This window comes from Cebus imitator, unplaced genomic scaffold, assembly GCF_001604975.1.
Source record: "Cebus imitator isolate Cc_AM_T3 unplaced genomic scaffold, Cebus_imitator-1.0 Scaffold28, whole genome shotgun sequence".
In the NCBI taxonomy this organism is placed as follows: domain Eukaryota; kingdom Metazoa; phylum Chordata; class Mammalia; order Primates; family Cebidae; genus Cebus; species Cebus imitator.
In genome coordinates this window covers 8,578,858-8,605,744 of record NW_016107343.1, presented here as the reverse complement: position 1 = coordinate 8,605,744, position 26,887 = coordinate 8,578,858, and the positions used below count along the sequence as shown (strand labels likewise).

General features: G+C 46.5%; 1 protein-coding gene across 2 annotated transcripts in view; it reads right to left on the bottom strand.

Annotated features, from left to right (window-relative positions):
- The window catches only part of GRIK4 (glutamate ionotropic receptor kainate type subunit 4), a 337,584-nt gene that overhangs the window by 131,048 nt on the left and 179,649 nt on the right, over positions 1 to 26,887 (bottom strand). For both annotated transcript variants that reach the window (XM_017523559.2, XM_037736753.1), the window contains exon 7: positions 26,435 to 26,488. In XM_017523559.2, coding sequence (XP_017379048.1) covers positions 26,435 to 26,488 — 54 coding nt within the window. The remainder of the gene's footprint in view (positions 1 to 26,434; positions 26,489 to 26,887) is intronic.

The window sequence follows — 26,887 nt, the reverse complement described above, 5'->3', positions numbered from 1 at the left end:
TTCCCATGGGAAGTGGGACGCTTGAGCTGAGTCTTTAAGGATGTATGGGCATTTTCTGGGTGGAGAATTGTGGGTGATCAAAGGCTACTCCAACCAGAAATCCCCACGTATACAAGGGCCCAGAGTTGAGAAAGTGCCTGGCCCTTAACAGTACTGCCCGTGGGGTTCTTATACTTTGATGAAGACATCTCTTCTTAAAGTATGATTCTACTGTCAGCATCATCCAGGTTCCTTTTTAAAAAATGACGAGGCCGAGCATGGTGGCTCACACCTATAATCCCAGCACTTTGGGAGGCCGAGGCGGGTGAATCACTTGAGGTCAGGAGTTCAAGACCAGCCTGATCAACATGGTGAAACCCCATCTCTACTGAAAAACAAAATTAGGCAGACGTGGTGCACATGCCTGTAATCCCAGCTACTCGGGACGCTGAGGCAGGAGAATCGCTTGAACCCAGGAGGTGGAGGTTGCAGTGAGCCAAGATCACGCCATTGCACTCCAACCTGGGCAAGAAGAGTGAAACTCTGTCTCAAAAAAAAAAAAAAATGATTCCTGAACCCCATCTAACACCACCTGAATCCAAGCTTGCATTTCCAGCAGGACCCCAAGTCTTACATACTTGAAGTGTAGGTTAGCACACAGGATACAAGGGGGCCTGGGAGAGGGATAATGAGAAATGAAGCTGGGACAGTCAGTAGAGGCCAGGCCCTAAGGGCCAGGATGCCAGGCTCGGGAACATGCCCTTTGTCTTCTGCATGATGAGACCCAAGGGAACTGTCAGCGGAGGAATGCCAACAACAAGCTTGCTTTCCAAGAACCTCAATCTGAAGGTTTGCAGGTAGGGTGGTGCCTTCATTTGCCACTAAGTTTTTCATTCGCTTAATAAACATTTAAGCATTTGTCACGTGCCAGTCATGGTTCTATGCATGGAGGATGGATGAGAGAGACACACAGCCTAGCTGCTCTCAGGGATCTTGCAGTTAGTAGAAGAGACAGATAGTAAGGAAACAAATTTATCATCATTTCGTATAGTTATGGAGGTGGAAGTGGGGGTGAGGGGCTGCTGCTTTAGATGAGGCAGTCAGGGAAACCCCATCTAAGGCAGTGACATTTAGTAGCGCAAAGGAGTTCTCCCAGCAACCCATGGTCCTCATCCAATCACCCGGGTGGGGCCAAGCTTGCAGGTGTGAGCGCCACAGAGGCCAGTTAGTGTTATAGCGAGGGGCAGTGTCCTCTCTGAGCGCAGAGCTCTGGCCCCCAAGGTCTCCCTGGCCCCTGTACAGCGAAGCGAGTCAAGAAAGTGTAGATTGTACACTTTCTTGTGTACAAGATTGTAGATCACTGATCCCCACTCCCGGAAAGATGCCTTCAAATATGTGTCAGGCCATCTTTTCACACCAAAGTCACATTCATCATATGGCCATTCCAAGTGCATCACACACAGCTCCACACCCTGGGGGGTACACAGGACTTTCAGACCTCAGGACCAGCCTGTCAGCCACTCAGCCTGACGTGACAGATGGCAAGTGCCTTGGGCTTTCCTTCTGGCCAGGCAGAAAGATTGCTTTCCTCCATGCAGTCTCCTCTTCTGAAGACTTAGCTGCTGTAGGCCCCTGGTGCCACCCTTGTATGCCACAGACACTGCCAAGGCCTCAGGGTGCAGGCCTGAGCTCACCTGCCCAGAGGCTGGTTTCATTAGCTTTTGCGTGCAAATTGGAGGTACCAAGCTTCCTCTGAAGCCACCAATACCTGACAGAGTAGATTTGGATAAAGATTAAGTGTATTTTTGGATCCTGTCACATTCCTATTAGGGGGAACAAGGACATGCCAGAGAATGTATTGATTCCTAAGCTGATATTATCTCCTATCTCTCTAAGAGGGCAGCTGCCCATGTGCTGTGGGCTATTGGTAGGCATGAGGGGGCAGATGGCTAATGAGAAGAAGATGCAGTTGGCAAGAGTGTACTGACTGGGGCAGAGCCAGACTGTTGTGGGCAAACCAAGGGGCCTGGCTGGGCATGGTTGGCAGGGGCTGAAAAATGTCCTCTTTTCCCTGGCTTCCTTAACAGTGTGGGCAGACACAGCAGCCCAACTCCATCCTCTCCCCACACGCATAACCTGATGGATGCAGGCTCATTTTAAGGAAGCCCTGAGGCCCTGGTTGTCCACAGATTCACAGTGGCAGCTGGGGTGATACAGTGGTTTCAGGCTTTGGTATTTCAGGTTCCTTACCATACTAGCTATATGACTAAGCAAGGTCTGTAACCTTCTGGGCTTCAAATCCCCATTTTTTAAAAAGAAACAATACTAGCAACCCTATAGCTTATTTCAAACCGGTTTCTGCTGCCCACCCATCTCGAGCCCACCTAAGAATGCACATCTGGCTCACTTAGGTTCCCATTGTGCCTCCCCAACCTCACCCCAGCCACACTGCCTGGTTGGCTGTAACCTTCATACAATGACAGAAGGGGCTGGGAGCAGTCCTTTGGGTGGAACAGATTCTCATGGGGACCTTGATTGTCTTCTTAGAAATGTGCCAGGAAGGGATATCCTGAGGGTCCCTGCTCCCAACAGGAGTCCACTCACATTGTCCCAAATCAGGGAACCAGAATGAAAACAGAGCAAATGGGACCTGGTAAAGCCACATGGTGGGGCAGAGACCAGGATCAGGTCTTCCACTACTCCAAGTGTGTGTGGCTTTGTGATGGCCCCCGTGTTGCATTCTTTGTTCACACACATGGCCTCTCTCTCCAGGGGGCTGGAGATGCATGCAAAGCTTAGCATCATATTTGGTAAATATGACAGTTACTGAAAGACCATCATGAAATCTGGGGCCGCTTCTGGCCCCCTGCTTCTTCAGTACCACTTGTCTTGGAAACCTAAGTTAGAAAGGTATTCCCTTCAAATGCATATTCTAGGCAGAGTAAGAATGAATGAGTTAATTACAGACACTCAGTGACAGTCTACCCAGAAGTCTGCCAGTCTGTCTTCCTGCCTTGTTATTCCTACCTTCTTATCCCTCAATTATATGCAACTTTCAAAGGTCTCTTAAGATATAAAGATTCCAGAAGCTTCCTTGATAATTCATTCTATTTATAATGACTCATGGGATAGCCTGTGGAAGGACAAGAAAGGGGGAGGGGGCACATTCTTTTACTGCAATTTCCCACAACACTCTAAGGTTCTAGTATCTAATAATCCTTACCGTTAGAAAATTCTTCTTTTATCTAAACTTAGACTTTCCTGCTGCTATTGAAGACTACTGTCTAAAAGAATACGGGAAGCAGCTGACCACCGCTAGTTTACAAACAATGATGATCTTCTGTGCCAGTATTTCTCAGTGTGTTCCTCGGGGTATTAGGTTTCCAGGCGACATTAACAGAAATTTCATCAAGACAAGGTTTCATGCTCAAATAAGGCTGGAGAACAATGCATATTATATCTGCCTTTTCAAGATTCATAATGCCCACTAGCATATTAAAGGCTGAAAGAAGTCCGGCAGCAAAGCAGCTGGTTTTTGTTTAACCCTGAACTTCCCAAACACACTAACCATGGAACAAACCAAGACCGTGGGGGTTTTTTTGTCCTTAAAAATTCGTGAGTGACTGGCAGTAGCATGCTGCAGAATGCAATTTGGGAAATGCTACCCTAAATCTATTCAGAGAAACACTTCTTATAAATCCAAAGTCAAGTGGTGGAGACATTTTGTGGAGAGAGGTATTTCATAAAACTAACACATTTCAAGCTGGGCGCGGTGGCTCACGCCTGTAATTCTAGCATTTAGGGAGGCCAAGGTGGGCAGATCACGAGATCAGGAGTTTGAGATCAGCCTGTCCAATATGATGAAAGTCTGTCTCTACTAAAAATAAAAAAAATTAGCCGGGCATAGTGGCAGGCACCTGTAGTCCCAGCTACTTGGGAGGCTGAGGCGGAAGAATTACTCGAACCGGGAGGCAGAGGTTGCAGTGAACTGAGATCATACCACTGCACTCCAGCCTGGGCAACAGAACAAGACTCTGTCTCAAAAAACAAAACAAAAAAAAAACTAACGCATTTCAGAAATGAAGGGATTAAAGTTTACCCGGTTTCCACTGCTTACTCATCTTGAGCCCACCTAAGAATGCACATCTGGCTTGCTTAGGTTTCCATTGTGCCTCCCCAACCCCACCCCAGCCACACTGTCTGACTGGCTGTAACCTTCATACAATGACAGAAGTGGGGGCAGTCCCTCTGGCAGAACAGCTTCTCAGGGGGACCTTGATCATCTTCTTATAAATGTCCCAGGAAGGGATATCCTGAGGATCCCTGCTCCCAACAGAGTCCACTCACATTGTCCCAAACCAGGGAATCAGGGCGAAGGACTGAGAATTGGTACCTGGTAAAGCCACATGGTGGGGCAGAGACCAGTACCAGGTCTTCCACTACTCCAAGTGTGTGTGGCTTTGTGATGGCCCGAAGTTGCATTCTTTGTTCACACACATGGCCTCTCTCTCCAGGGGCCTGTGTGCTTCCAGAAAGCAAAGATGTGTCTGCCTCATTTTTGACCTCCACACTGCATCTAGAGACTGCCTGATACCTAGGAGCTGTTTGGCCAAGGCTGTTATGAGAATGGTTGATTGAAGCTATCTTAATGCCTTGGGGTCTCACTGAGGCTAACTCTAACACCAAGCACACCCTGTCACAGTTCCAGAAGGTGTAAGAACATGAGTAGACACTGTGCTAACCCCTGACTGTCCTCTGCGATTCCACTATAGGTATTGATCGACTTACGACCTATGCAACTTACGACCATTCGACTTTACGACCACAATCGCTAGCCACGACTGCTCCGCGTCTGGCAGCGCAAACGTTGCCCAGCTGGGCGTACGACAGTGCGGACCAGCTTCTGGCAGCACTACCATCTCCGTGTGCATATAGCCTACTCAACTTACGACCAAATCGTGTTACGACCGGCCTGTCGGAACCAATCATGGTCGTAAGTCGAGCACTAGCTGTATTGTATTTAAAAGAAAAAATCCTGACAGTTTGGTTTCTTATCACTGGGCTTTCACATGAAAAACATTTTAAAAAGTGTGTGCATGTGTGTATTGCATGAGTGCATACATGTGTGCAAATCTTTGTGTATACAGTGGCATGTAAGGGTCCAAATAGCGATAGTTGAAGGTTAGGTCAGAGCCACAAGTGGATGGATCCAGGGGGATGTCACCATGGGATGAAGGAATGCCTCATGGATAATGGCTTGAGAGGTAGGTGGAAGGGAGCCCCTCACTTTCTGCAGCAGAAGTGCCACATCCAATGTCCTGGAAGCTTCATGGCTCTACAGTCTCTTCATCACCTGGGCCAGGAAGCAAGGGCAGGCTCTGAGTGGGGGCTGAGCTGGGGATGGGCCCAGACAGGTGGAGGTCCTAGAGCTCAGGTAGTTTTGTCGGAGGGAGAGAGAAAGAGAGGGTCTGGGAAACTGTGAGATTACCATGGTTGTGAGGGACCAACCATGCCTTACACCACACAGGGTCTGATGCCAAGGAATGCACAGCTTTGGCGTCTAGTATATGGGAACATCGAGGGATAAGGGAAAGGCTGTGGGTAGCTTCTGCAAGGGAGGTCTGGGGGAAGCAGTGCCCTGGGGATGTGTTCAGCTGGCTAAGCAGCCACATCCCATCACTGGGGGCTGGATTTAGTCAACCCTGGGGACAAGACGAGGTTAGTCAACTAGAGCTAAAAGCACAATAACTTTTAATGACCCAGATTAAGTTTCTGTGTTTGACTTTGAGTAGGAAAGCAAGAGACCAAAGCACAGGTCCAGGTGGTGTCCTTAAATCAAGTTCACCTCCTAACCCAGGCCACGTGGGTAAGTAGGGGAAATGGCATTCCACGACGTTCTCTGACCAACAGCCCCTTCTTCTCTGCCTTCCTAACCAGTATCCCAGGCACCTAAGCTAGAAACTTCAGAGACAGCCTCAACTCCCTCATTCTTTAACTCCACACCCAGTCAACTGCCAATTCTGTCAAATCTCTCTCTTAAATGTCTCTCGAAGCTGCTCCTTCCTTTCCAACCCCAGCAGGTTAGGCCCCCATCATTTCACCTTTGCAATAGCTGCTACTTAATGGAGATCATGCCTCTGATCTTGGGACACCTAGCCACTATACTGTTCAACTCCCAGGTGCCACTTATACTGATGGCCATGTGAATGGTGCCCCCTGGCATTGTGCAATGTGGCAATCTCATCAGAAAACAGTGGCCTGTATTAGAAAGAGCACAGGTTTTGAAATAAGACAGTCTTGGGTTCGAACCCTCATTTGGCCACATACTGGCTGGCTGATTTCAAGTGGGTTTCTGAACTTTCTGAGTGTTCACCTGTAAAGAGTAGAAGCATCTACCTTGCACAGGAAATACATGAGGAGTTCCTGGCACACAGGCACTCATGGCCTGTGAGTCCTCTTCTGTCCAAGTGCAATCCATTCTCTGTGCTGCAGCATCACCAAAGAGGGTGTGCTGCCCCATTCTCCTCCCTTTTCCTTGTCCCCCTGAACTGCCGGGCCCCGACCAAAGGAAAGATCTGGCCTGGAGGCTTCTCCTTCCTCTTTCTTTCCTCCTGGCTTGGCAAGAGGTGATTCTTAGCTACTTGTCAAATGGGGAAAGTTTTGCTAAATAAGTCACCATAGGCCAGGTGCGGTGGCTCATACCTGTAATCCCAGCACTTTGGGAGGCCAAGGCAGGTGGATTATCTGGGGTCAGGAGTTGGAGACCAGCCTGGCCAATATGGCGAAACCCCATCTCTACTAAAAATACAAAAATTAGCCGGGTGAGGTGGCATGATGTGTACCTGTAGTCCCAGCTACTCAGGAGTCTGAGGCAGGAGAATTGATTGAACTCCAGAGGCACAGGTTGCAGTGAGCCAAGAGGGGGCGCTGTCCTCCAACCTGGGCAACAGAGCGAGACTCTGTCTCCGGGCAGGGGTGGGGAGGGGTCTGCCAGGCACGGTGGCTCATGCCTGTAATCTCAGCACTTTGGGAAGCTGAGGCGGGCAGATCACCTGAGGTCGGGAGTTCGAGACCAGCCTGACCAACATGGAGAAACCCCAACACTACTGAAAAATACAAAATTAGCTGGGTGTGGTGGCGCATGCCTGTAATCCCAGCTATTCGGGAGGCTGAGGCAGGAGAATTGCTAGAACCTAAGAGGCAGAGGTTGCGGTGAGCCAAAATTGCGCCATTGCACTCCAGCCCAGGCAACAAAAGTGAAACTCCGTCTCAAAAAAAAAAAAAAAAAGTCACCAGAAGATGCTAATTGCTTGGTGTGGCTATTTGTGCTGAGACAGAAGGCTTAAGTTGAAGTTCCAGATCTTCCAACCATGAATAATCACAACAAAGCAATAATTCTAATAATAACTACTACAATTTACTGACCACAAGCTGTGTGCCAGGCAGGACTAAGCATTTCACTGAGAACACGGGAGGGCTGAGGTTTGCCTCATATCACATCTGTTGAGCATGAAGAACCCAGAAAAGGAATCGTAGCAAATACCAGGGTGCAGCAGGTGGGAAGGAATTAGAAGTCAATGCAGTATAACTGCAGGCTTCTGTGTGTGGCTAAGACAGCTCAGAGAAACAGGCAGTCGAAGGCAGCTTGGTGAACTTGGCCAACTTTTGCAGAGAGCTGTTCAGTGGCCTCAGCCACCCCTAGTAAACCCTCTCTATGGTCATCATTATTTGAGCCCTAAGTGCTTCCCCGCTGGCCTGTGAACTCCTGGAAGGTAGAATGGACTGTCTTACTCACTGCTGTGTCGCTGACACCTAGAAAAATCAGTGAAACCAAAAACTGCCTTTTGGGCTTAATTAAATGGTTAGGAGAATAGTGCTGGAGAGAGTGGGTATGGGTTTGGAGTCACAACATTTTAAATCATATACTGTCTGTGGGTATTTTGACCCAGATTTTCCTCTTTGAAATCCCACATTTCAAAAACCAATTTTTTAAAAATCTTTCCAAAAAACTTTCAATTTATTTATTTTTATCCTTTTTAATCAGACAAGTTTCTTCATTTTAAAATGGGGGAAATAAGACTTCACTGTGCCATTGTGAGACTCGGAAGAGATAATACACAGGAGCTTTCTTTGCAGACTGGAAGTATGATACGGGCTCCTTGAGTTATTAGTATTATCAGAAGTAATAATAGAACAGCTCAAGGAATGTGTGTTTCATGCACTTTCAGGGATCATTAGCAGCTAGCGAGGAAGGCAGTGTGGGGGGGCCTTCCTGAAGCCCACAAAATCACGCCACAGAGGTGGCTATCTCCGGCATCTGCATAAGGCCCTCAGCCCCAGGTACCCAAGAGCCTTAATAGCTCCCTTCTTGCCAGCACCACAGGCAACCTACAAAAGGTGTCACCCCAACACCCCTATGTCCTCTGAAATCTCTCCAAATGTTAACATTTGGACCCATTTGGATTGTAACTGTCCCTGTTTGTAGCCTCTTCACTCCGGAACTGGCTCTGCTTCTTAACAGTGGTGTTTAAAATCCTTAACTCCCGTCAGAGTGGGGTTTCCAACAGTCCCCCATTTCTCGCCTGCTTTCACCCAAGCCTCAGCTTTTGATCCTCTCTGCTCCAAGCTCAGCCCTGGACCCTAACTGCCTGAGAGAAGAGGCTGGCAGCCTCATGTCACCCACATCAAAGTGATTTATGAAATATCAATTTATTACTGAGTATAATAACATCAACTGCTTCCACGGATATGGCTGAACAAAACTTATAGGGCACTTTCATGCACTGCTTTTGGGTCTCCTGACTGTAATTGGAAGTGGACAGAACAGGTTTTATTCATTTGCCCATGTGGTAGACGAGGAAACTGAGGTGCCCAGGAGTTAAATGTCTTGCCTCTAAGACAGACAAGGAATTAAGATCCAGGTCCTTGGCAAACAAGACGAGTGATTATTCTATTCTCCCTACTGTGTGCTCAGCACTGAGCTTGGCCACTAGGAGGCGGTGTCGATGCATACCCCATGCACACTGAGATTATTAATGATTGACAACTCCAAATGTTCTCACCCCAGGAGTCCTGAGAACACCAAATGATTCTAATTTCTCAAAATATTATTATGAAGCTAAAAAGGAAGAAGGTATCCTTAAGACTATATCATTCTTTAACTTGAACTCAGTATCTTTCCACTCGCATCTGCTTCCCTCCCTTGGTTCCCTGTTTGTGAATGTCACATGATCCACCTGCCATTCAAGCTAGAATTTAGAATGCATCCTCCACTTCTTCCATTGTCTCACTGTCCACATGTCGTTTATTCATTCACGTCAGCAGGCATGCACTCATTTATTGTCATTTGAGAACATTTTAATTCTTTTACATCTCTTGAATCTGATCCCTGCCCTCCACCCCACCATCTCTACCTCAAGTCAGATCCTTACAAGCTTGATCCTAGACTATGGACTCACTGGTTTCTCTTCCTTTAGTCTTGCATTCCTCCAAGTTCCTTCTCCATGTTATTGCTGGAGGGATCTTTCTAAACTCCAAATTTGATCATGAACCTCCCCCTTGCCGACTACTCTTTTATTGCATACAGAACAAAAACCCCTTGGCTAGACACACAAGTCTTTTCATGCTATGATTCCTGTCCACCTTGTCCTCAGTGTCCACCTTGACCTCCTCCATCACCCAAGCCTGGCAGAAATGGCCACTCATTCATCCCCCCCACTACACCTCATCTACATACCTGTCATTACTTGGAGCTTTTTACCACGAGCTTGTTCAAAGCCACCTCTCCAAGGACTAGATGCCATCTGGAATCAATGCATTTACAACACTTACATTATCAGTGTTCACTCTGGTGCACCCTATATAGAAAGATGTCAAGGCTTGACTGAAAACATTTAGGAAGATAGCACTTTTCAGGCTTCCCTCATCTCACCCCTCTGGGAGCCTGGTCCTCTCACCTGCCCAAGGCTCTTCTTCATAGCTAGATCCATTCACTGCTCCTTGGGATATAATGCATTGCAGAAGCCAGGCTCCAGACCCTTGTCTCAGAAGTCTCCTCTTGGCCTTTTTGCAGGAAAACCCTGGAGCCACCAGAAGCCCAGAGTCTCCTGGGCACCCTTACATCCTCTCCTTCCATCCTGAGCCCATTTAACTGTGGTACCTGTCAGTCTGTTTATCTGCATCAAAGGCTGTGCTCTCTGTGTAGGATGGGAGATTGCTTTTGTGTAATAGGTCTTTGAAGACAGTGGCAGCTGGGAGGCTAATTCATACCTGTCAATGAATTCTATTTAATAGGAGATTTGGTTCTAAATCTCTCAGCTTTGGGTTCTTCTCTCTGCACGTTTTCTGTTCATTTACCCCCATAACCTGGACATGCAGATCCCTTCCTCCCAGGAACTCTGTCCTTTCTCTGCTTTTCTTTCCCAGCGTGAGTCCACAAACAGGACTTCAAATGCAGACCATATTCCATCCTGTTCAATGCGCTGTCCCCTTCACCATATCCCACACTTGTGCTTAGTAAGTGCTCAATACACATTCATTAAATGAATTCATGTTCACCTGCAAACACTCATCAGGGCAGAACTACCTTTACAAAGACTTCAGTCATATGCTTCGAGGGAGAAGAAGGCAGAGGCCAGGTGGAAAGCCCTCTTACCCCGTCAGCAGCAGCTGGGTCTGTCTTCATTTTTCATTCACAAGACTGTTCTGGGTCTCTGGGTGCTAATAACTCTCATAAATAGTTATTAACTGTGTAGCTGAAACTTCAGTAGGTCAAAATGGCATGAGAACTGGTGGATACCTCGGGCTCTCTCCTTAGGCTACAGAGAGCTACTGCTTTTTTGCAGGCTTGCTTCCTTCTTCAGGCACTGATCACGATTCACAAATCAGGCCTCCTGTCTATACATTAGTTGCTAAACCTCTCCTTTCCCAGGTCCCAACACATTAGCCTCAGGCACGTAGAGATCTCAGGCACTCCCAGCCCCACCATCTCACCAGGGGTACAAGGAGTTGTTTAGGAAGATGAGTGATGCTGTCGATCACTACCAATCAGTGACCTCTGCCTCCTTACTAATTATGAGCTCCATACTGGCAGCAGGATCAAATAATGGCCTCTCCACAAGGGCTGGGCATCTTGCTGACTCTGCTGTGCTCTAGAGGCCACCAAGCTATCAGATACGTTCCCACAGTGGGGGGGAAATGTGCATAACAGATTTTCAGCTTTTGGACAGTTTTTAGATCTTAAGTAGTCTCACTTATTCCTTCATTCGTTCAACAGTTTTCTCCTTGTGAACATACATCGCGTTTGGCACTAGACATAGAATGATAAGCGCACCCCATGCCTGTCCTCAAGATGCTTAAACTTAGTACCAGGTGGAGGGCAAGTCCTGAAGAGTGGTTAAGTACACGGTGCTGCAAGTATACAGTGGTCTTTTCTACCACAATTGCTGTTGATATTCCTGAGCTGAGAGCTGACTGCAAGCTGAGACCTGAAAGTTGAGGAGGAGTCAGGCAAATAAAGAGGTGGAAAGAGGAGTTTCACAAACAGAGAAACCACAGCACGTGTAGAGCCCCAGAAGAGTGAGAGCTTGTGACAGATTCAGGGACCTGCAAGTCATTCAGCATTACTGGGGTGTGCAGTGGGTGACAGGGAATGGGAGGTCATGTAAGTTATGTTAAAGAGTTCAGAGTTTATCCTGAGGGTAATGGGGAGACAGACACTGAAGAGTTTTAAGCAAAACAGCAATATGATCAGGAATGGTTTTAACACTATCTTAACTCTCGGCCAAGATAAAACTCCAGCTTATGAATTCACAGGAGAGGCGTCTATCATGCGCGCGATGGCTGGAGGCTTCAGTGGGATGGGCAGGCGTCAGGCTTGCTGCTGGGCTGTGAATGTGAGGGAAGCCCCAGATGGTGATTCACCGAGCTGTTGATGCCTTCGACACAGAGTGAAGCCTGATGCTGAGGATGGAAAAGCTGGATTGCTTAATAATAACAGCAATTGCTACTCCTAATGGTGCTTGTAATACAATAGCACTTATAATGTAATAATAATAATAATAATGTGATTTGCCATAATGCCTTTTATTCTCAGTCTCCCTCTGCTTTCCAAACATTCATTAAATCTCAAACACTCTTCTCAGCAGGGCCCAAATTCCTCAGAGCCACCAACCTCCCTGCTAGCCACAGCAGTTTCAGGAGGCCTCGGTTTCCCTCTTTGCCTTGGCTGCCAGTTTTCCCTCAGGGACTAGTTTACAAGCCATCATCAAGAGGCAAGGAATGGGCCCTGCCCTAAGCTCCACCTTGCTCCAGTAGAGAGAACATAGGGTTTGTCATCTGCGTGATCAAGGGATGTATGGAATTCTGGCCCCAAGGGTCTCCAGCATTTTCCTCCTGGTGCCCTGGCCGGATCTCCCTTTGTGTACCCTTCCACCAGATGGCAGAGGAGAAAGGAAAAGAAATAAACTCATTTACACGTTGGCATGTGTGGTAGGTGGGATTCTAAGATGACCCCCAAGACACACACACACACATACACACACACGCTCCCCAGGACTGTGACTATGATGAATTGTACCTCTGCAATTAGGTTGCACTGTATGACGAAGTTGGCTTCAAAGAAGGAGATTATCCAGATAAGCTTGACCTGAGAATCCTTTAAAAGCAGAGTTTTCACTGGTTGTTTGCAGAAGAGGAAGCCAAAGAGATACGAAGTGAGAGAGGGGCTGGACTAGAGGGGAGGTCCCCTGTTGATGAGATGGAGCAGTCATGGGGTAAGGACCCAAGAATGGTCTCTTGAGGCTAGGCTGTCCCTAGCCAAGAGCCAGCAAGAAAACAGATTCTGCCAACCACAGGAATGAGCTTGGAGGGGGACCCTGTGCTCCAGATGAAAAGGCAGTCGGTGACACCTAGATTTCAGCCTGAGGAGAGAGCCAGTAATGCCACGCTGGACTTCTGACCTATATGACTTTGCACTAACAAAATGGTGCTGTTTTAAAGTGCTAACATTGTGGCAATTTGTTACACAATCGAAAACCAACACAGCACAGAAAAGGCAAAAAGATCAGTTTGGCAAGGACAAGATGTGGGCTGGGAGGTAAAAAGCAGATTCTCACATCTGCCACTTAACGAGTGAAGACCCTTGAACGTCTCTGAGCCTCACTTTCATACTTTGTAGAAGTGGAACGCCCACCTCGCGATGTTATTTTGAGGGTTAAGGATCTTGAGTCGAAGGTGCTGGGCATGGCGTCTGGCACGTTGCTGGTACTCAAGCTTTGGGAAATGGGTAGCTTTTTATTATTAGACTCTCTTGATTGTGGATAATTGGAAATTGCTGGATCGGTGGTCAGAAGGAAGGCCGAAGCATCTCTCATTAAATTAATGAGACTTCTGAATCTTTAACAACTTTGTGACAGTGGTCAAGGCAGTTTCCTCTTCTCCCAAAGCTCTATTAGATAATAGGCCTGGACAGTCAGAGGGGGCATTTCCATTATGTGTCCAGAGATATTGAACCACAGTAGTCCCCTGGGTCTTGTTCTTATTTCAGTTGGATGTATTTTATATGCACAGTCTGATGCACCCCATCACCAACACACATGGGCATAGAAACGTGTGTGTGTGTGTGTGTGTGTGTGTGTGTGTGTGTGTGTGTTGGGGGCAGATACAAGCAATGCGTTTCAATTTTTATTAAGTGGATGCTACACAAATATCTCCAGCTCAGCTCTGGGAGCCCCGTGGGACTTATCTTCTCTGTCATGCTATTTGTCAAACATCAGCAAAGGGGTCGTCTGATAATTGGTTTCTCTGATGCAAAGCAGAGTTTCTTCACCTCCACCAGGGTCTCAACACCCCCTGTCGAATGATCCTTCAGTTTCTATTGATTTCCTGGCAATACCCATTCTGTTCTCACACCCCCTGTCCCCCTTGGTTAGGAATTGAGGGTATCTGGAAACTCCTGCCTCACCTTGGATACCCAGATCTGACTGAAACACCCATGTGCTGGCTCCTCCTCCCCTACCCGAGCTCTGGGTGGGATGAAGACCTAATTGATTCATTTTCACTTTTAGTGAACCTGCATCCCCAGAGTACAGTGCCCGGCTCTTCTTCCAAGATAACTGACAATAATGCCTCATTCCCCCCCGCCCCCCCGCTACATATACTGATTCATCAGTCCCAGTTGAGACCAGCTCTTGCTGTGGGTGAAGAGCAGATGAAGGGACCCAAATAGAACAGCTTAAATATTGAGGTACTCTTGGGAAAGGTTCCCATGCAGCTTGGGGTGATTCTTCTGATCAACTTGCCAAGAGAAGGGTCCCATCTCTGATACCTTTCTTCCTCTTCCCCTAGCCCAACAGGACTGGGTGAACAGCCGCATACCTGCCAACCAAGTAAGGCAGTGGCTTGATTCAAATGCCCCCTGAACCAGAGCCTGTGCCAGGTACTGTTAACATAAGGAGAGGGAAAGTCAGAAGTACTGAGGAAAGAGTGGCCACCTATAAATGCTCACATGAAGAAAGGTGGACAGAGCATGGCCCCACCTGGAGTCACCTGGAGTTCGGGATACAGTCTGTCTACAGTACATGGCATCTTGGAGTTGGTCTGTACCTGTGTCTGCTACATCCACTGCTCCCTCAAGGGCTGCCTGGCCATCCTCCCTGCAGCATTCCTCCTCCAGCAGGGAGTTTCTCCTGCCTTGGATCTCAGGGTGAGAAGGCTCCCAGGGTCAGGAGTAGGGACACACTCCAGAGTTGGCAGAATAAAGTTCACTTTTTAGATGCCTCTTGGTAGCTGGCACTGAGTGTGAACCAAGGCTATTCCACTTCAGGACTGGCCTAATCTCCCTGTTCCTGCCCTAGGCAGCTCTGCTTTCTATTCTCTTTTTAAGCCAGTAGGGCCCATTCCATGGAAAAGGGATACTTGTTGACAACTACCCAAGTGGTAATCCCTGGGTCTGGGCTTTTATGATATTTAGCCTGGGACAGGCATTTGTGACAAACTACCATGAAGCTGAAGGTGCTGACTCAGGTCCACTTGGGACTCATGCCTTTCCTCTTCCCTTGCTTTATATAGGTTAGGAAGTTGGCTGTTCGTGTGGAGTAATATGAAGGCTCTGAAAGGTTCTCCCCACACCCAAAATACTTTTCTTACAAGCTCCACAGTTTCTCATGCGATCTGCTTCCTTGGTTAAGGCCTTAGTTTAAAAGCAAATGTTGTCTGGGATGCAGGAACCATTAACTGTGTGCATCCCCCAGTGAGAATATCCTTCTCTACCCGGCTAGCTCCCACTGATTCTCTAAGGCCCTTTGGATGTGGCCTACTCCAGGAAGCATCTGATGAACCTGCCAGGCTAGCCTGGAGGCCCTCCTTTGACGGCCCCATCATATCCTGTACATATCTTCATCACTTTATTGAACTCATTGATTTGTGATTATCTGCTTGGGTTCTTCTTCCCCTCTAGTCTGACCTCCTGGAAGATCAGAATTTTATTTTTCACTGTATCCCCAACACATAGCACAGTTAAGTGCTCAGTTAATGCTGATCTAGGGAATGTGTGGACTGTGTGGGTGAGGAGACCTCCTCTCTCTACTCCTGTTTCACTGTGAGAGCCTGGCCAAGTCACTTTCCCTCTTCAGTTCTGTTTGCTCAACTGTAAAAGGATGAGATTTAGTTAGATGCTCTCAACAATCCTAAAGAATTGAATGTCACCTTGGCACAGACTGGATTTTCAGACTGCCCTGTCATCTGTCCAGGCCCTACAAAGGAGATGAGAACACAGAACAGGTACTTCTGAGTAAGGGGGTGTTGAGAGATCGAGACAGCTCACAAGACAGGGGTGCTCCCCTACTCTGGGGGATCTGGACAGCTGAGGGCACTGCAGGGATGAGCCAGCCAGATGAGGACACTGGAGAACATGGAAAAGGAGGGTCGCCAACTTCATTTGGAAAACAGGCTGGCCAGGAAAATTCATCTGGTTGTTCATTACATATTCAGCCAATCCATAAACTCAACAGAATGAAAGGTTTTTGGAGATCTTCTAGCTTGTCTCCAGAGGAAAAAGGGCTTGTCCAAGATCACAGTCAGTGGAACAGCCAAGATAAAACCCTGGGCCTACTGATGCCAATTCCAGTGCTGAAGTCTGGCAACTGTGCATAGCAGCAGGGCATCATCTCACCTGAGACTTCCTCGGCTAGCTCTGGCTCCACCTCTCTCCATCATACTCTCCTGCTCCAGACACAAAAAGGACCATAACTTACCACTGCCTACATGTCACTCTCCTCCCATTGTCATCTCTAACCCATCCTTCAATAAGGGAAGCCATATCTGTTAACCCTCCTCCAAGCTCCCGAAGAAGAACTAGACACTCCCTCCTCTGAGCTGCCACACCTCACATTAATAGACGCAGACCTCTTCAATTCACATCCACATCCTCCTAGTCCTTGTATCTCCCACCACACAGCAGGCACTTAATTGATGTTTGCTTAATAAATGTAGTTGATGGTACCATATTCCATAGGTAAATTGCTTAATCGTAGCTGGCTAATCATTTTATAATCCTATAACTTGGGCTAAGGAACTTTAAGCTGTCAGCCACAAATGCAAAAAATAAATCTTCAGTCAATGCCTCCTGAATCCCCTTCTGATTCTCTGTTGTTTCTCCTTCTAAATACACCCCCATCTTCCAACAACCGTGTGCAGAGAACAGGTACAGGAGGGTCAGCAGCTTTGGAATGCACGGTTTTGGATCAATAGCATCTCTGCAAGAAACTGCTATGCCCATGTATGCCCAGGAGACATCTGTCACTGCCAGACCTGCCACCTCTCAGGGTTGGCATTTGGTGGGGTGGTACCTTAGCAGCTCAGACTGACACATGAAGAGCTTTCACTCATTATGCTTTTTCTAGCTGCACTAAACACATATTTATTCACCAAAGTATACTATATTATGCAGAGTGGCTCTCTTAAAAGGCTCAATAAAGCTGAAATATGTGGATACTCTTAGTAATTTTACAATAAACCACACTTTAGAATCAATTGCACTGGCACTGGGAAGTTGTCTGGCTGATGGATTGTAACTTCTGTGTGTGTGTGTGTCTGTGTGTGTGTGTGTATGTGAAGTGTACATAGTGATGTGTGTGTGTATGTTCATGTGTGCCTGTTGCATTTTCTGTGAAGGACTGAAAGATATGGAAAAGGCTCAAGCATCCTGGGAACTATAGTTCCAACTAGGTGAGAGAGCAATTGAAATGTTTCTGAGAACGGCTGTAGAGTTTTGGAAAGCTAGAGGCAGTAAATCAGGAAACTGAGGTCTAAGGATGAAAATGCTCAACAGGGAAGTAAGAAAAAATAGGGAAGAGAAATAATATTTACTAACAACCCTCAAAATTAGAAACTTCCCATGGTCTTCACAAAATGGTGGTGTTATAAGCATTATTATCTCCATTTTACAAAAGGGGAAACGGACAGGCCAATGGGTTAAGTAACTTGCCACATGTACATCTAATGTATGGCAGTGCCCAGATAGGATGAAACTCAAATTCTCTCTGATCTGACGCCCTGGCAGCTTCCATTAAACCACGTCTCTATCCTCAGTGTCAAGACAGTGATCAGGCTCACCCAACCTCACGTGTCAAGCCACTGGGACAGAGGACAGGAATAGATAACTTCATAACAGCATTTAAAGGCTGAAGGAGAGATTTGTTTTAAAGACCTTTGGGTTCCGGCTCCATGAGTCAGCTGCCAGGTATTGGCCTGAAGGCTCCCATGTGGAGGCTGACCAGGGCATGGTGTGGCCAGTGAAGGAAACAGTCCCAGGTGATAGAGAGGTCACTCAGCACAGTCAGCCTGACTGTCCTGGCACTATTCTGCCCTTCCCTGCCTCAGTGATGATTCTTGGTGCCAACTCTGGGCCTCAGGTTCTGACATTACTCTCACTCAGCAGAACCACTGAAATTATGTCTCTGGATCCTGAACTAAACCAAACCACCTTGCATGGTCCTGCACAATCTTAACTTCAAATCCGTGCGGCTCAGAATGGGAGGAAGGGCATTCCAGATGCAGTAGTTGCTATGGAGGCTACACAAGTACCAGGGGGTCCTCAGGAATAGGGAATGGGACCCAGCTCTCCCCGGCTGAAATGCACCTAGGTTCCTTTGTGCCTGAGGCTTAATTGGGATGAACTGAATTCCTGTGGGATGAATTATCTCACGTGGCCAGCCCTACTGCCCCAAGAACTCCAGATGTTATGGAATGCTCCATTCGGTCATGCAGTATTTACTGAGTGCTTACCATGCAGGAGGCCACTGGAGCTACAGTGATCAACAAGATTGATTTAATCTTGCTTTGATGAAGCTCCAAGTCTGGTCGAGAGGTTAGCGTAGAAAAAGGTATTCCCACTTGAGATGAATGCTACAAAAACCAGAACACAGGGCGTTGGGAGGGTGTGTGTCAGCAGACTCAACCTTGTGGGGTGTCAGGGGAGACTTCCTCGGAGAAGGGACATTTAAGTAAGACCTGAAAGATGAGTAGGGTCAGCTCACCAAAGCAAGGAGCGAAAGAGTGGGGCTGTGTGCATTCTCACCTCCTCCTGGAATCAATTATTTTTCCCTCTCTGTCTGCCCTGGGTCCCCTTTCTGTAATAATTTTAGCAATTTCAATTACTTATGGCTAATCTCTCTGATAAACCTTTGGAAAAATAAACATAGGCTCAGGTCTGCTGACAATAAAATGAACCCAAGGGAGGAAAATTGGCTACATATATCCATTCTGCCCAAACGAGATAGAGACTGGGGCATGCAGGGGTTATTTCTGCAAGGCTCACTTGGACCTGACTGTAGTTTGGGAATTTGAGGAGCGGTCGGGTGAACAGAAACTGCTTCCATGAGTCACATGAACTCCCCAACCTGAGGGGACCTTCTCTCCTCTCTCCGGGGAACATTCCCAACTCCAGGGCTTTGTGAACTGAAATGCCTCCAACCACATATAGGATGAAACAGGTCCAAGGCTGAAAAGGCCCTTAGAGATCACCTAATACAACCTCACACTTTTTCAGATAAAAGCCTGAAGCCCAGCAAGGTAAAGTGGCTCACCCAGATACAGGCAGTAGAGTGAAGAGGCGAAGAGCTGACTGTCTGGGTTTGGGATCTGGCTTGATGACCTTGAGCAAGGTACCAAGGCTTTTTAAGTCTCAAGCAAGCCTCGACTTGCTCATCTCTAAAATAGGGACAAAACTGTGCCTCCTGCTAGAGTTGCTGTGAGGTTTAAATGGGAAAATAACTGTGAAGCACTTATTAGCACTTACTCACAGAGAGTATTCCATAAATATCAACAATTGATATTGCCATGCACCCAATTAGTTAGTAGCAGGACTGGAACTTGAAGCCATAGCTGCTTCACTGCTAGTCCAGGGCACTGCCGTCTATAATAATGAAGTCTCCTCCTTCCCCCTGCCTTCTAACACAGCATACCCAGCTCTCAGCACCTTCTCTCTAGATTCCCCAAAAGAAAAACTCTGGGTGCCCACCGCCTCTGTTGACACCCCACAAATGGCAGCCTTCCCTCCAGCACAGCGGTGGTGCCAAGAGCAGGGATCTCTGGCCCTGCCTGGGACATGGCAATGAATTGGTGGCAATGGCGTCCAGCTAGTCACACCACCTGCAATGCTGTCGCAGCCCAGTGGTCAGCAGGCCGCACAGCCTCCTGCTTCCAGTGCCCAATTATTTCCCACCCTTCATTGGCAGTCCCTGACTTTTGACCCTTACCCTTAAATCTCAACACTTCTCTCTGCCAACATGGTAACTCCTGCCTTTGGCACAGGGCCCACCTATGCTCTCAATAGATTAGGGTGATTTTATCTTTTCTATTAGGCAGTGACTACATATCTCTCTGGGTTCATTAGTAGCTGGATAGTCCCGCCAGATTTATTAGCTCAAACTGAGCTTCCTCCTTCACCCCTTCTCTTATGGCATCAACCACCCCTGCTGTCTCAACAGTAGACTGGTTGTCCAAAGGCCCTTAATTCTTTATGTCTCTTGTCCAAACTTCCATCAATCTTGCACAACAAAGGTTTTCCGCAACCAAACCCAGAGGCCGACTGGAAGACAGAGACTCCCTTGCAGAGTAAAGGGTGGAACAGGCACAGTGCATCTATAACTGCCCTATGCATGCCCTCCTCGGATAAGAGAACACTGGGAGCTGACATCATTATAACTAAGTGCTAATCTCCATTTTTAGGATCAGTTATCCTCTAAACAGACAAGCCAGGGCTTGGGATGTTCACTGCTTTTCTAGCATACATGAAATAGACGTGTGATGATGATTGATAATGTAATAATATGGCAGAGATTGCTTTGCGATCATTAAACATATTTCCTCTTCTCCTTTGGGCACGCGGCTAGACTACCTTTCCCAGCTTCCCTTACAAGTGAGTGTGGCCATGTGGTGAATTCCAGCCAATGGAATTGTGAGCTGAAATCATATGCGTCACTTCCAGGCCTGATCCATAAACACTCCCGTGTATGATCTTCCATGCTCTTTTCCTAACACTGATCTCTAAGAGGACGCATTCATAAACTAGAAGAAGACTAGGCCCTTGAATAATCTTATGGAAGGCTACTCACTGACCAGAAACATCCTCTTGGAACTTTAATTGAGTAAGAAATTCACTTCCATTGTGTGAAGCTATGAGATTTTGGGGTTCATCTGTTACAGCAGCTAGCCTTACCTACCAGGTACAGTGCTATCAGTAGCTAATTTTTAAATCTTACCAAGGTTTTTAAAAGATGGATATTATTATTCGTCACATTTTATGTATGAGGACAGAGAACTCCCAAGGGCCCCAGGGCCACACAGCTCAAAAGCTCCTGAACCAGGTATTTTCACCACTTCTGACTGATCGTAAGGACTTGATTTTTATACATCAGCTACTTTCTTTCATTATAAAGCTTCTTAATCACCAGGACTCTGGACTTCAATCATATGGTCTTGCTTCTTCCAATTTGCACACTTCAAATAGAAATAAAAACACATCTGACTACTTCACACCCATCAGGATGGCTATTATTTTTAAAAATGAAAAATAACAAGCATTGTCAAGGTTGCAAAGAAACTGGGACCTTTGTATGTTGCTGACAGGAACGAAAAATGGTGCGGTCATTATGGAAAACGTTTGGTGGTTTCTCAATAAATAAACAAATAATTACTACGTGACCCAGTAATTCCACTCCTAGGCATATACACAAAAGGACTGAAAGCAGGGACTTGAACAGATATTTGCACACCCATGTTCATGCCAGCATTATTCACAATAGCTAAAAGGTGTAGGCAACCCAAGGGTCCATCAATGAATGAATGGATACAAAAACGTGGTGTGTGTGTCTACATACACATGATATACTGTTCGGCCTTAAGAGGCAGGCAATTTTGATGTATGAGTGAACCTTAAAGACATAAGTCTAAGTAAACAAAGCCAAACACAAAAGGACAAATATTATATGATTCCACTTATATGAAATACCTAGAATAGTCATATCCATATAGAGAGAAATCAAAATGGTGGCTGCCGGGGGCTGGGAGGAAAAAGGAATGGGCAGTTTGTGTTTAATGGGTACACAAACTGAGCCAGAGTTTCATTTTGAAAAGATGAAAAATGGTCTGGAGGTGGATGGTATTGATGGTTGCACAAATACGTAAAAGTACGTAATGCCACTGAAAAGTGCTCTTAAATATGGTTACAACAGCAAATGTTATGTCATACATATTTTACCACAATAATAGAAAGCTTAAAAAAAAAAAAAAAAGAAATGCAGGCCAGGAGCAGTGGCTCACACCTGTAAACCCAGCACTTTGGGAGGTCGAGGTGGGTAGATCACCTGAGGTCTGGAGTTTGAGACCAGCCTGATCAACATGGTGAAACCCTGTCTCTTCCTAAAAAATACAAAAATTACCTGGAAGTGGTAGCATATGCCCATAATCCTAGCTACTCAGGAGGCTGAGGCAGGAGAATTGCTTGAACCTGGGAGGTAGAGGTTGCAGTGAGCCAAGATTGTGCCATTGCACTCCACCCTGGGCAAGAAGAGTGATACTCTGTCTCAAAAAGAAAAGAAAAGCAATTTCTGACACGTGCTACAACACGAATGAACCTAGAAAACATGCTAAGTGAAATAAACTAGACACAAAAAGATAAATATTGCATAATTCCATTTCTATAAGGCACCTAGCTAGAATAGGCAAATTCTTAGAGATGAAAATAACATGGAGGTTACCAGGGGCCATAGGGAGAGGGAATGGGGAGCTATGGCTTAATGGGTACAGAATTTCTGTTTGCCTCGATGAAGTTTTAGAAATATATAGTGGTGATGGTTGTACAACACTATGAATATAATTAATGCCACTAAACTGCAAACAAAGGCAGGCAGGCAGATTGCTTCCTGGATGAGGGCAGGAACTAGTTCTCCGTGTTGGCACACTCCTGTATGCCAGGACTTTTTTATGACTTTGCACAGTAATTTTGTTTCTCTTGATTTGTTCCTTAATTAGTCCACTTCACTTTGGCCTGGGCTCTTCACCCCTTGCCTCAGTCTACCTGCCAGGACTTACTTTCACATAGTTGCTCTCCGTGTGCCTGACCTCTGGCCAAGTGCTATCAATTTACCTGTCAAATTCTCATGATTTGGACCTCATAAGCGGACCCTCGGCCCCAGGGTTCCCACCTTGACCAGGTGTCATTGCCATCTATTGATTAGAGATTTGCTCTGCTGGACATGATTCCTGACCCACTAAAACCAGAAGCAGGGGCAAGAAGCTGTTTCACTGATCCAGTTTCTAACATCAGTGCCAAACACTCAGATCTCATTTTGAAATAGATAATATAAATAAAAGGCCAGGATGTCAGCTCACTGTTTCCTAGGACTTCACCTCCATACTTCCTGTCACTGACTTCCTCCTCTGTTCCGGAGAGGGGCTGTCTGCTGCTCTCTCTCCTCCTGCAGAAGTGTCTCTCTCATTGTCTGATACCACACTGTCACCCTGTCACTGAGCCCACCTTCCCATGCACCAGAGATCTAGCCCTTCCCTGGACTTGCCCAGTTTCTTCCAGCTCTGCCTGTGTGACCCCCTAGAAGCCTCTACTCTCTCTGGCTCAGTTCCTCTTATTGCATCAGTCACCTCTGTCACCCAAGGCTCAAGGTTGGAACACTCACTCTTCCTGCTAGCCAGACCCTGACAGAGAGAGAAAAATTGTTTCTATAGGGTCAAATGAATTGATGGGTTAGAAGTTCAATTCGTGATGGGTAATTTTGTCCCAATTCTTGTGATGGGTAATCAACTGATAGAATCCACAGCAGTCAATCTAATTCATTTATTACAGATGCCCTAAATCAATCACTTTTCTTTATGCCTGGACAGGAGTGAGGTATGGGCATTTGATCAATTACTCAGTAATTACTGACACAAATAAACCCTACAATGGTCGGTTCAGTCACACACAATAACTGTACTACCTAGTCCTATTTATCCTCTGGAAATAAATAAATGGCATTTTAAGAGTCACTTTCACAGGCCATTCATGGCTGGGCAGCAAAATAAGCATCCTCCATTCCCTTTAGCCCATGAGCGGCATCAGCTGGACCTCTTAAAATAATACCTTCCCCTAAATAATGTACTATTAGTGTCCACTTACAGAAGAGGTTCCTGGGGCTCAAAGAGGTGAAGTAACCTGCACAGGATCACACAGCCAGTAGCTAGTCAAACTAAAGTTTTGAGTCGTGAGCACCTACTGCCAAGGTCCGTGGCTTCCCCATTCACCATGCTTGTTCTCTAAAAGCCGATCTGAGGACCTACTGCATCGCTGTGGCAGAATTCAGAGTAATGAGACATGGTGGAGATCCCCAAGGAATTCAGAGAAAGTAGAATTAAGAATTAAAACCCAGTTGGCATCTGTATTGGGGAGAATAAACTGGGTAATGCAGAAGACAACTCATGACCCTCTGGATGAAGCCCCTCCCTCTGTAGCCCAAAACACCCACTGAGCCAGGCATGGTGGCTCACACCCGTAAACCCAGTACTTTTGGAGGCCAAGGCTGGAAGATCACCTGAGGTATGGAGTTTGAAACCAGCCTGGCCAATATGGTGAAACCCTGTTTCTACTAAAAATACAAAAATTAGCCAGGCGTGGTGGCATGTGCCTGTAATCCCAGCAACTCGGGAGGCTGAGGCAGGAGAATGGCTTGAACCCGGGAGGCAGAGGTTGCAGTGAGTCAAGATTGTGCCCCTGCACTTCAGCCTGGGTGACAGAGAGAGATTTTGCCTTAAAAAAAATAAAAACAAACAAAAAACAAAATCACCAACTGTAACTGGGAAGAAAGCGTGGTCCCAAAAACAGTTTCTTTACTCCTGTTAGATGTCTGTCCCTTTTAGAAGGCCAACGCACTCATGAGAAGCTTCTAGAATATTCTCTCACTGGCGGATTTTTGCTATGGTTCTGCTTCTGTTTTCGTGACTATAATTAAGCCAGCTTCATTCATATAGTTACTTTCATCATGATTTCCCCTTGCAAACTTACAAACTGTTAATTCCAGGAGTCCTGTTAATTCCCAAAGCTCATCTCATCCATGCCCACCTAAAAGGGAGAAAAGCTCTTTGGAAGCTGAAAGCATCATGGAGCTATATATTTTTTAAAATACAATGCCTTAGAAACATGTAGTACTTTACTATTTGCATAAATGTTTACTTACAGAATTCCAGTTAATCCTCATAATCTTGTAAGGTTTCATATTCCCATCTTAAAAATGAGAAAACTGTGGTTCAGAGAGTCACTGTGACTCAACCAAAGCCTCACAGTGAGCTTAAGGCAGTCAGGACTTGACTCCAGGCCTCCTGAACTCATAGGCCACTGCTTCTTCCACTAGAAAACATCATCACCATCGTTCTTACGGTTTCTATGAATGGCAAATACTGGTGCACTGCGGAGGATGCTGTCTTAAAAACCTCGAAGCAAAGCAACTCCACCTTATTCTGGTTACTATCCTAGGAACTATATTCCAAATAAGTGGCTTCCTTCTATCTGCTAACTCATCCCAGCGACACCTCACTGCCCAGCTCCTTCCTCCTCTGCTGATGATGCCGGCCTAACTTAGGGAGCCTCTCTGGCAGGCTGGCACAGTGCACACAGCCCCTGGCCTGCCTTTTCCCTCTCCTTCCTCTATTTCCCAGGCTCCCAAAATGGAACACAACTGTACTTTAATCTCTCTTTCCTCCTCTGCCAACTTGCCCAGGCTCCCCCAGATGCCTCCTTACTTTAAGCAAATGCTTTGCATTGCTCTGGGAATAGTCTAATCCTTTTTTCCCTTTTTACATATCAATGCTCTAATTTATAGCAGCAGTGTTAGGTAGGAAAAAAAAGAAACAAAGAAGTTCATCTGTTTTATGTTTTGAGGGGCATGAGGGGGGCTTCTGGGGTGCTGGTAATGCTCTATTTCTGGAGCTGTATGCCGCTTACACAGGTGTGCTTACTTGGAGAGTTTTCTTAAGCTGTGCACATATAATATGTGTGGGTTTCATCTACATGCACTCGAGACTTCAGTGAAGGAGCCCAACAACGGAGCAGGTATTTTGACGGAGGTGGTGAACAAAGCATCTCTACTCAAGTCCAAGCAAAGGCTGAATGACTTCCTGGCAAGCCTCTTGTGGGAGTCCCTATACCAGAAGAAAGGTCACACTGAATTCCTCTAAGGTCTGTTTCAACTCTGAGAACAAAGGCCTGTCGGATGCTATGGGGTTAACAGTCCCACAGCAGCCCCCAGAAAGGACCGTTCATAGACACTGATGTACTCCTAATAGAGGTCTGTCCCTTTCAGAAAGACAACACACTCACGAGAAGCTTCTAGAATATTATCTCACTGGCAGATTTTTGCAATGGCTGTTTCTGTTTTCTTATTATTTAACCAGCATCACTCATATAGTTACTTTTCATCATGATTTTCCCTTGCAAACTTACAAACTGTTAATTCCGTTTGAGTCCTGTTAATTTCCAAAGTTCATCTCATCCACGCCCACTGGAAAAGAACAAGGATCTCAAGTCCATGCCTGTCTCTCTGGGCTGTCATCTCCTAAACCTCACAGGACAGTTTAGGACCCCTGATCCCTAAGTCCACGTAGAGACTGGACTGCAGGCCAGTAACTGGACCATCAAGGAGGCTCGTCCATCATGCTACAGCCCAGAATTTGCTTTATACTAGTGGCATTTGAATGGAGGCATTAGATTCCCCAAATCCTCATTCTCCTGTGGCTCAGAATTGTTGAGATGAGCATTTCCAGGATGCCCTGGCTCTCTGGTTAGCTTCTGCTGTTCTGCTTCTATTTCCCATACTCCTCATCTCCTGGGCTTCATCCCTCATAATCCACCAATCCTGACCACTGACAACACTCTCTTCCAAGGAGGTGAGCTATGAGAGTATCTTACCAGATTAGTGAAGATGTATGTGTAATAGGCTGACACCATCCCAAGTTCGGCTGCCTGCAAGGCGAAGAGAAGGAGATTAGAGAAGAAAACAACAACTCCCTTGAAGCAAATGAGCAGCAGGAGTTCCAAGTGCCTGCCATTTGTCTGGCACACTGCCCCTTGGCACTGGGAAGAACAGAACATCTTGACTGGTTCTTATGTTGCCCTTGATCTTGGAGGATAGAGCACAGAAACTCTGGTCTCAAGAGCAGGGTCTCTCCACCTCCACCCGTCCCCCTACCCCTTATGGTGGCACGCGTAGTAGCTGATGTTCTTACACACAACATACTCCCATGATTATAGCCAGATATTACCCAAACCAAAATGACTTTTAGGGAAATGAAGCAAATAATAAGACAGACTACAATAATGATCTCCACAGCTATTAACAATAACAATGGCTAACACTCACCC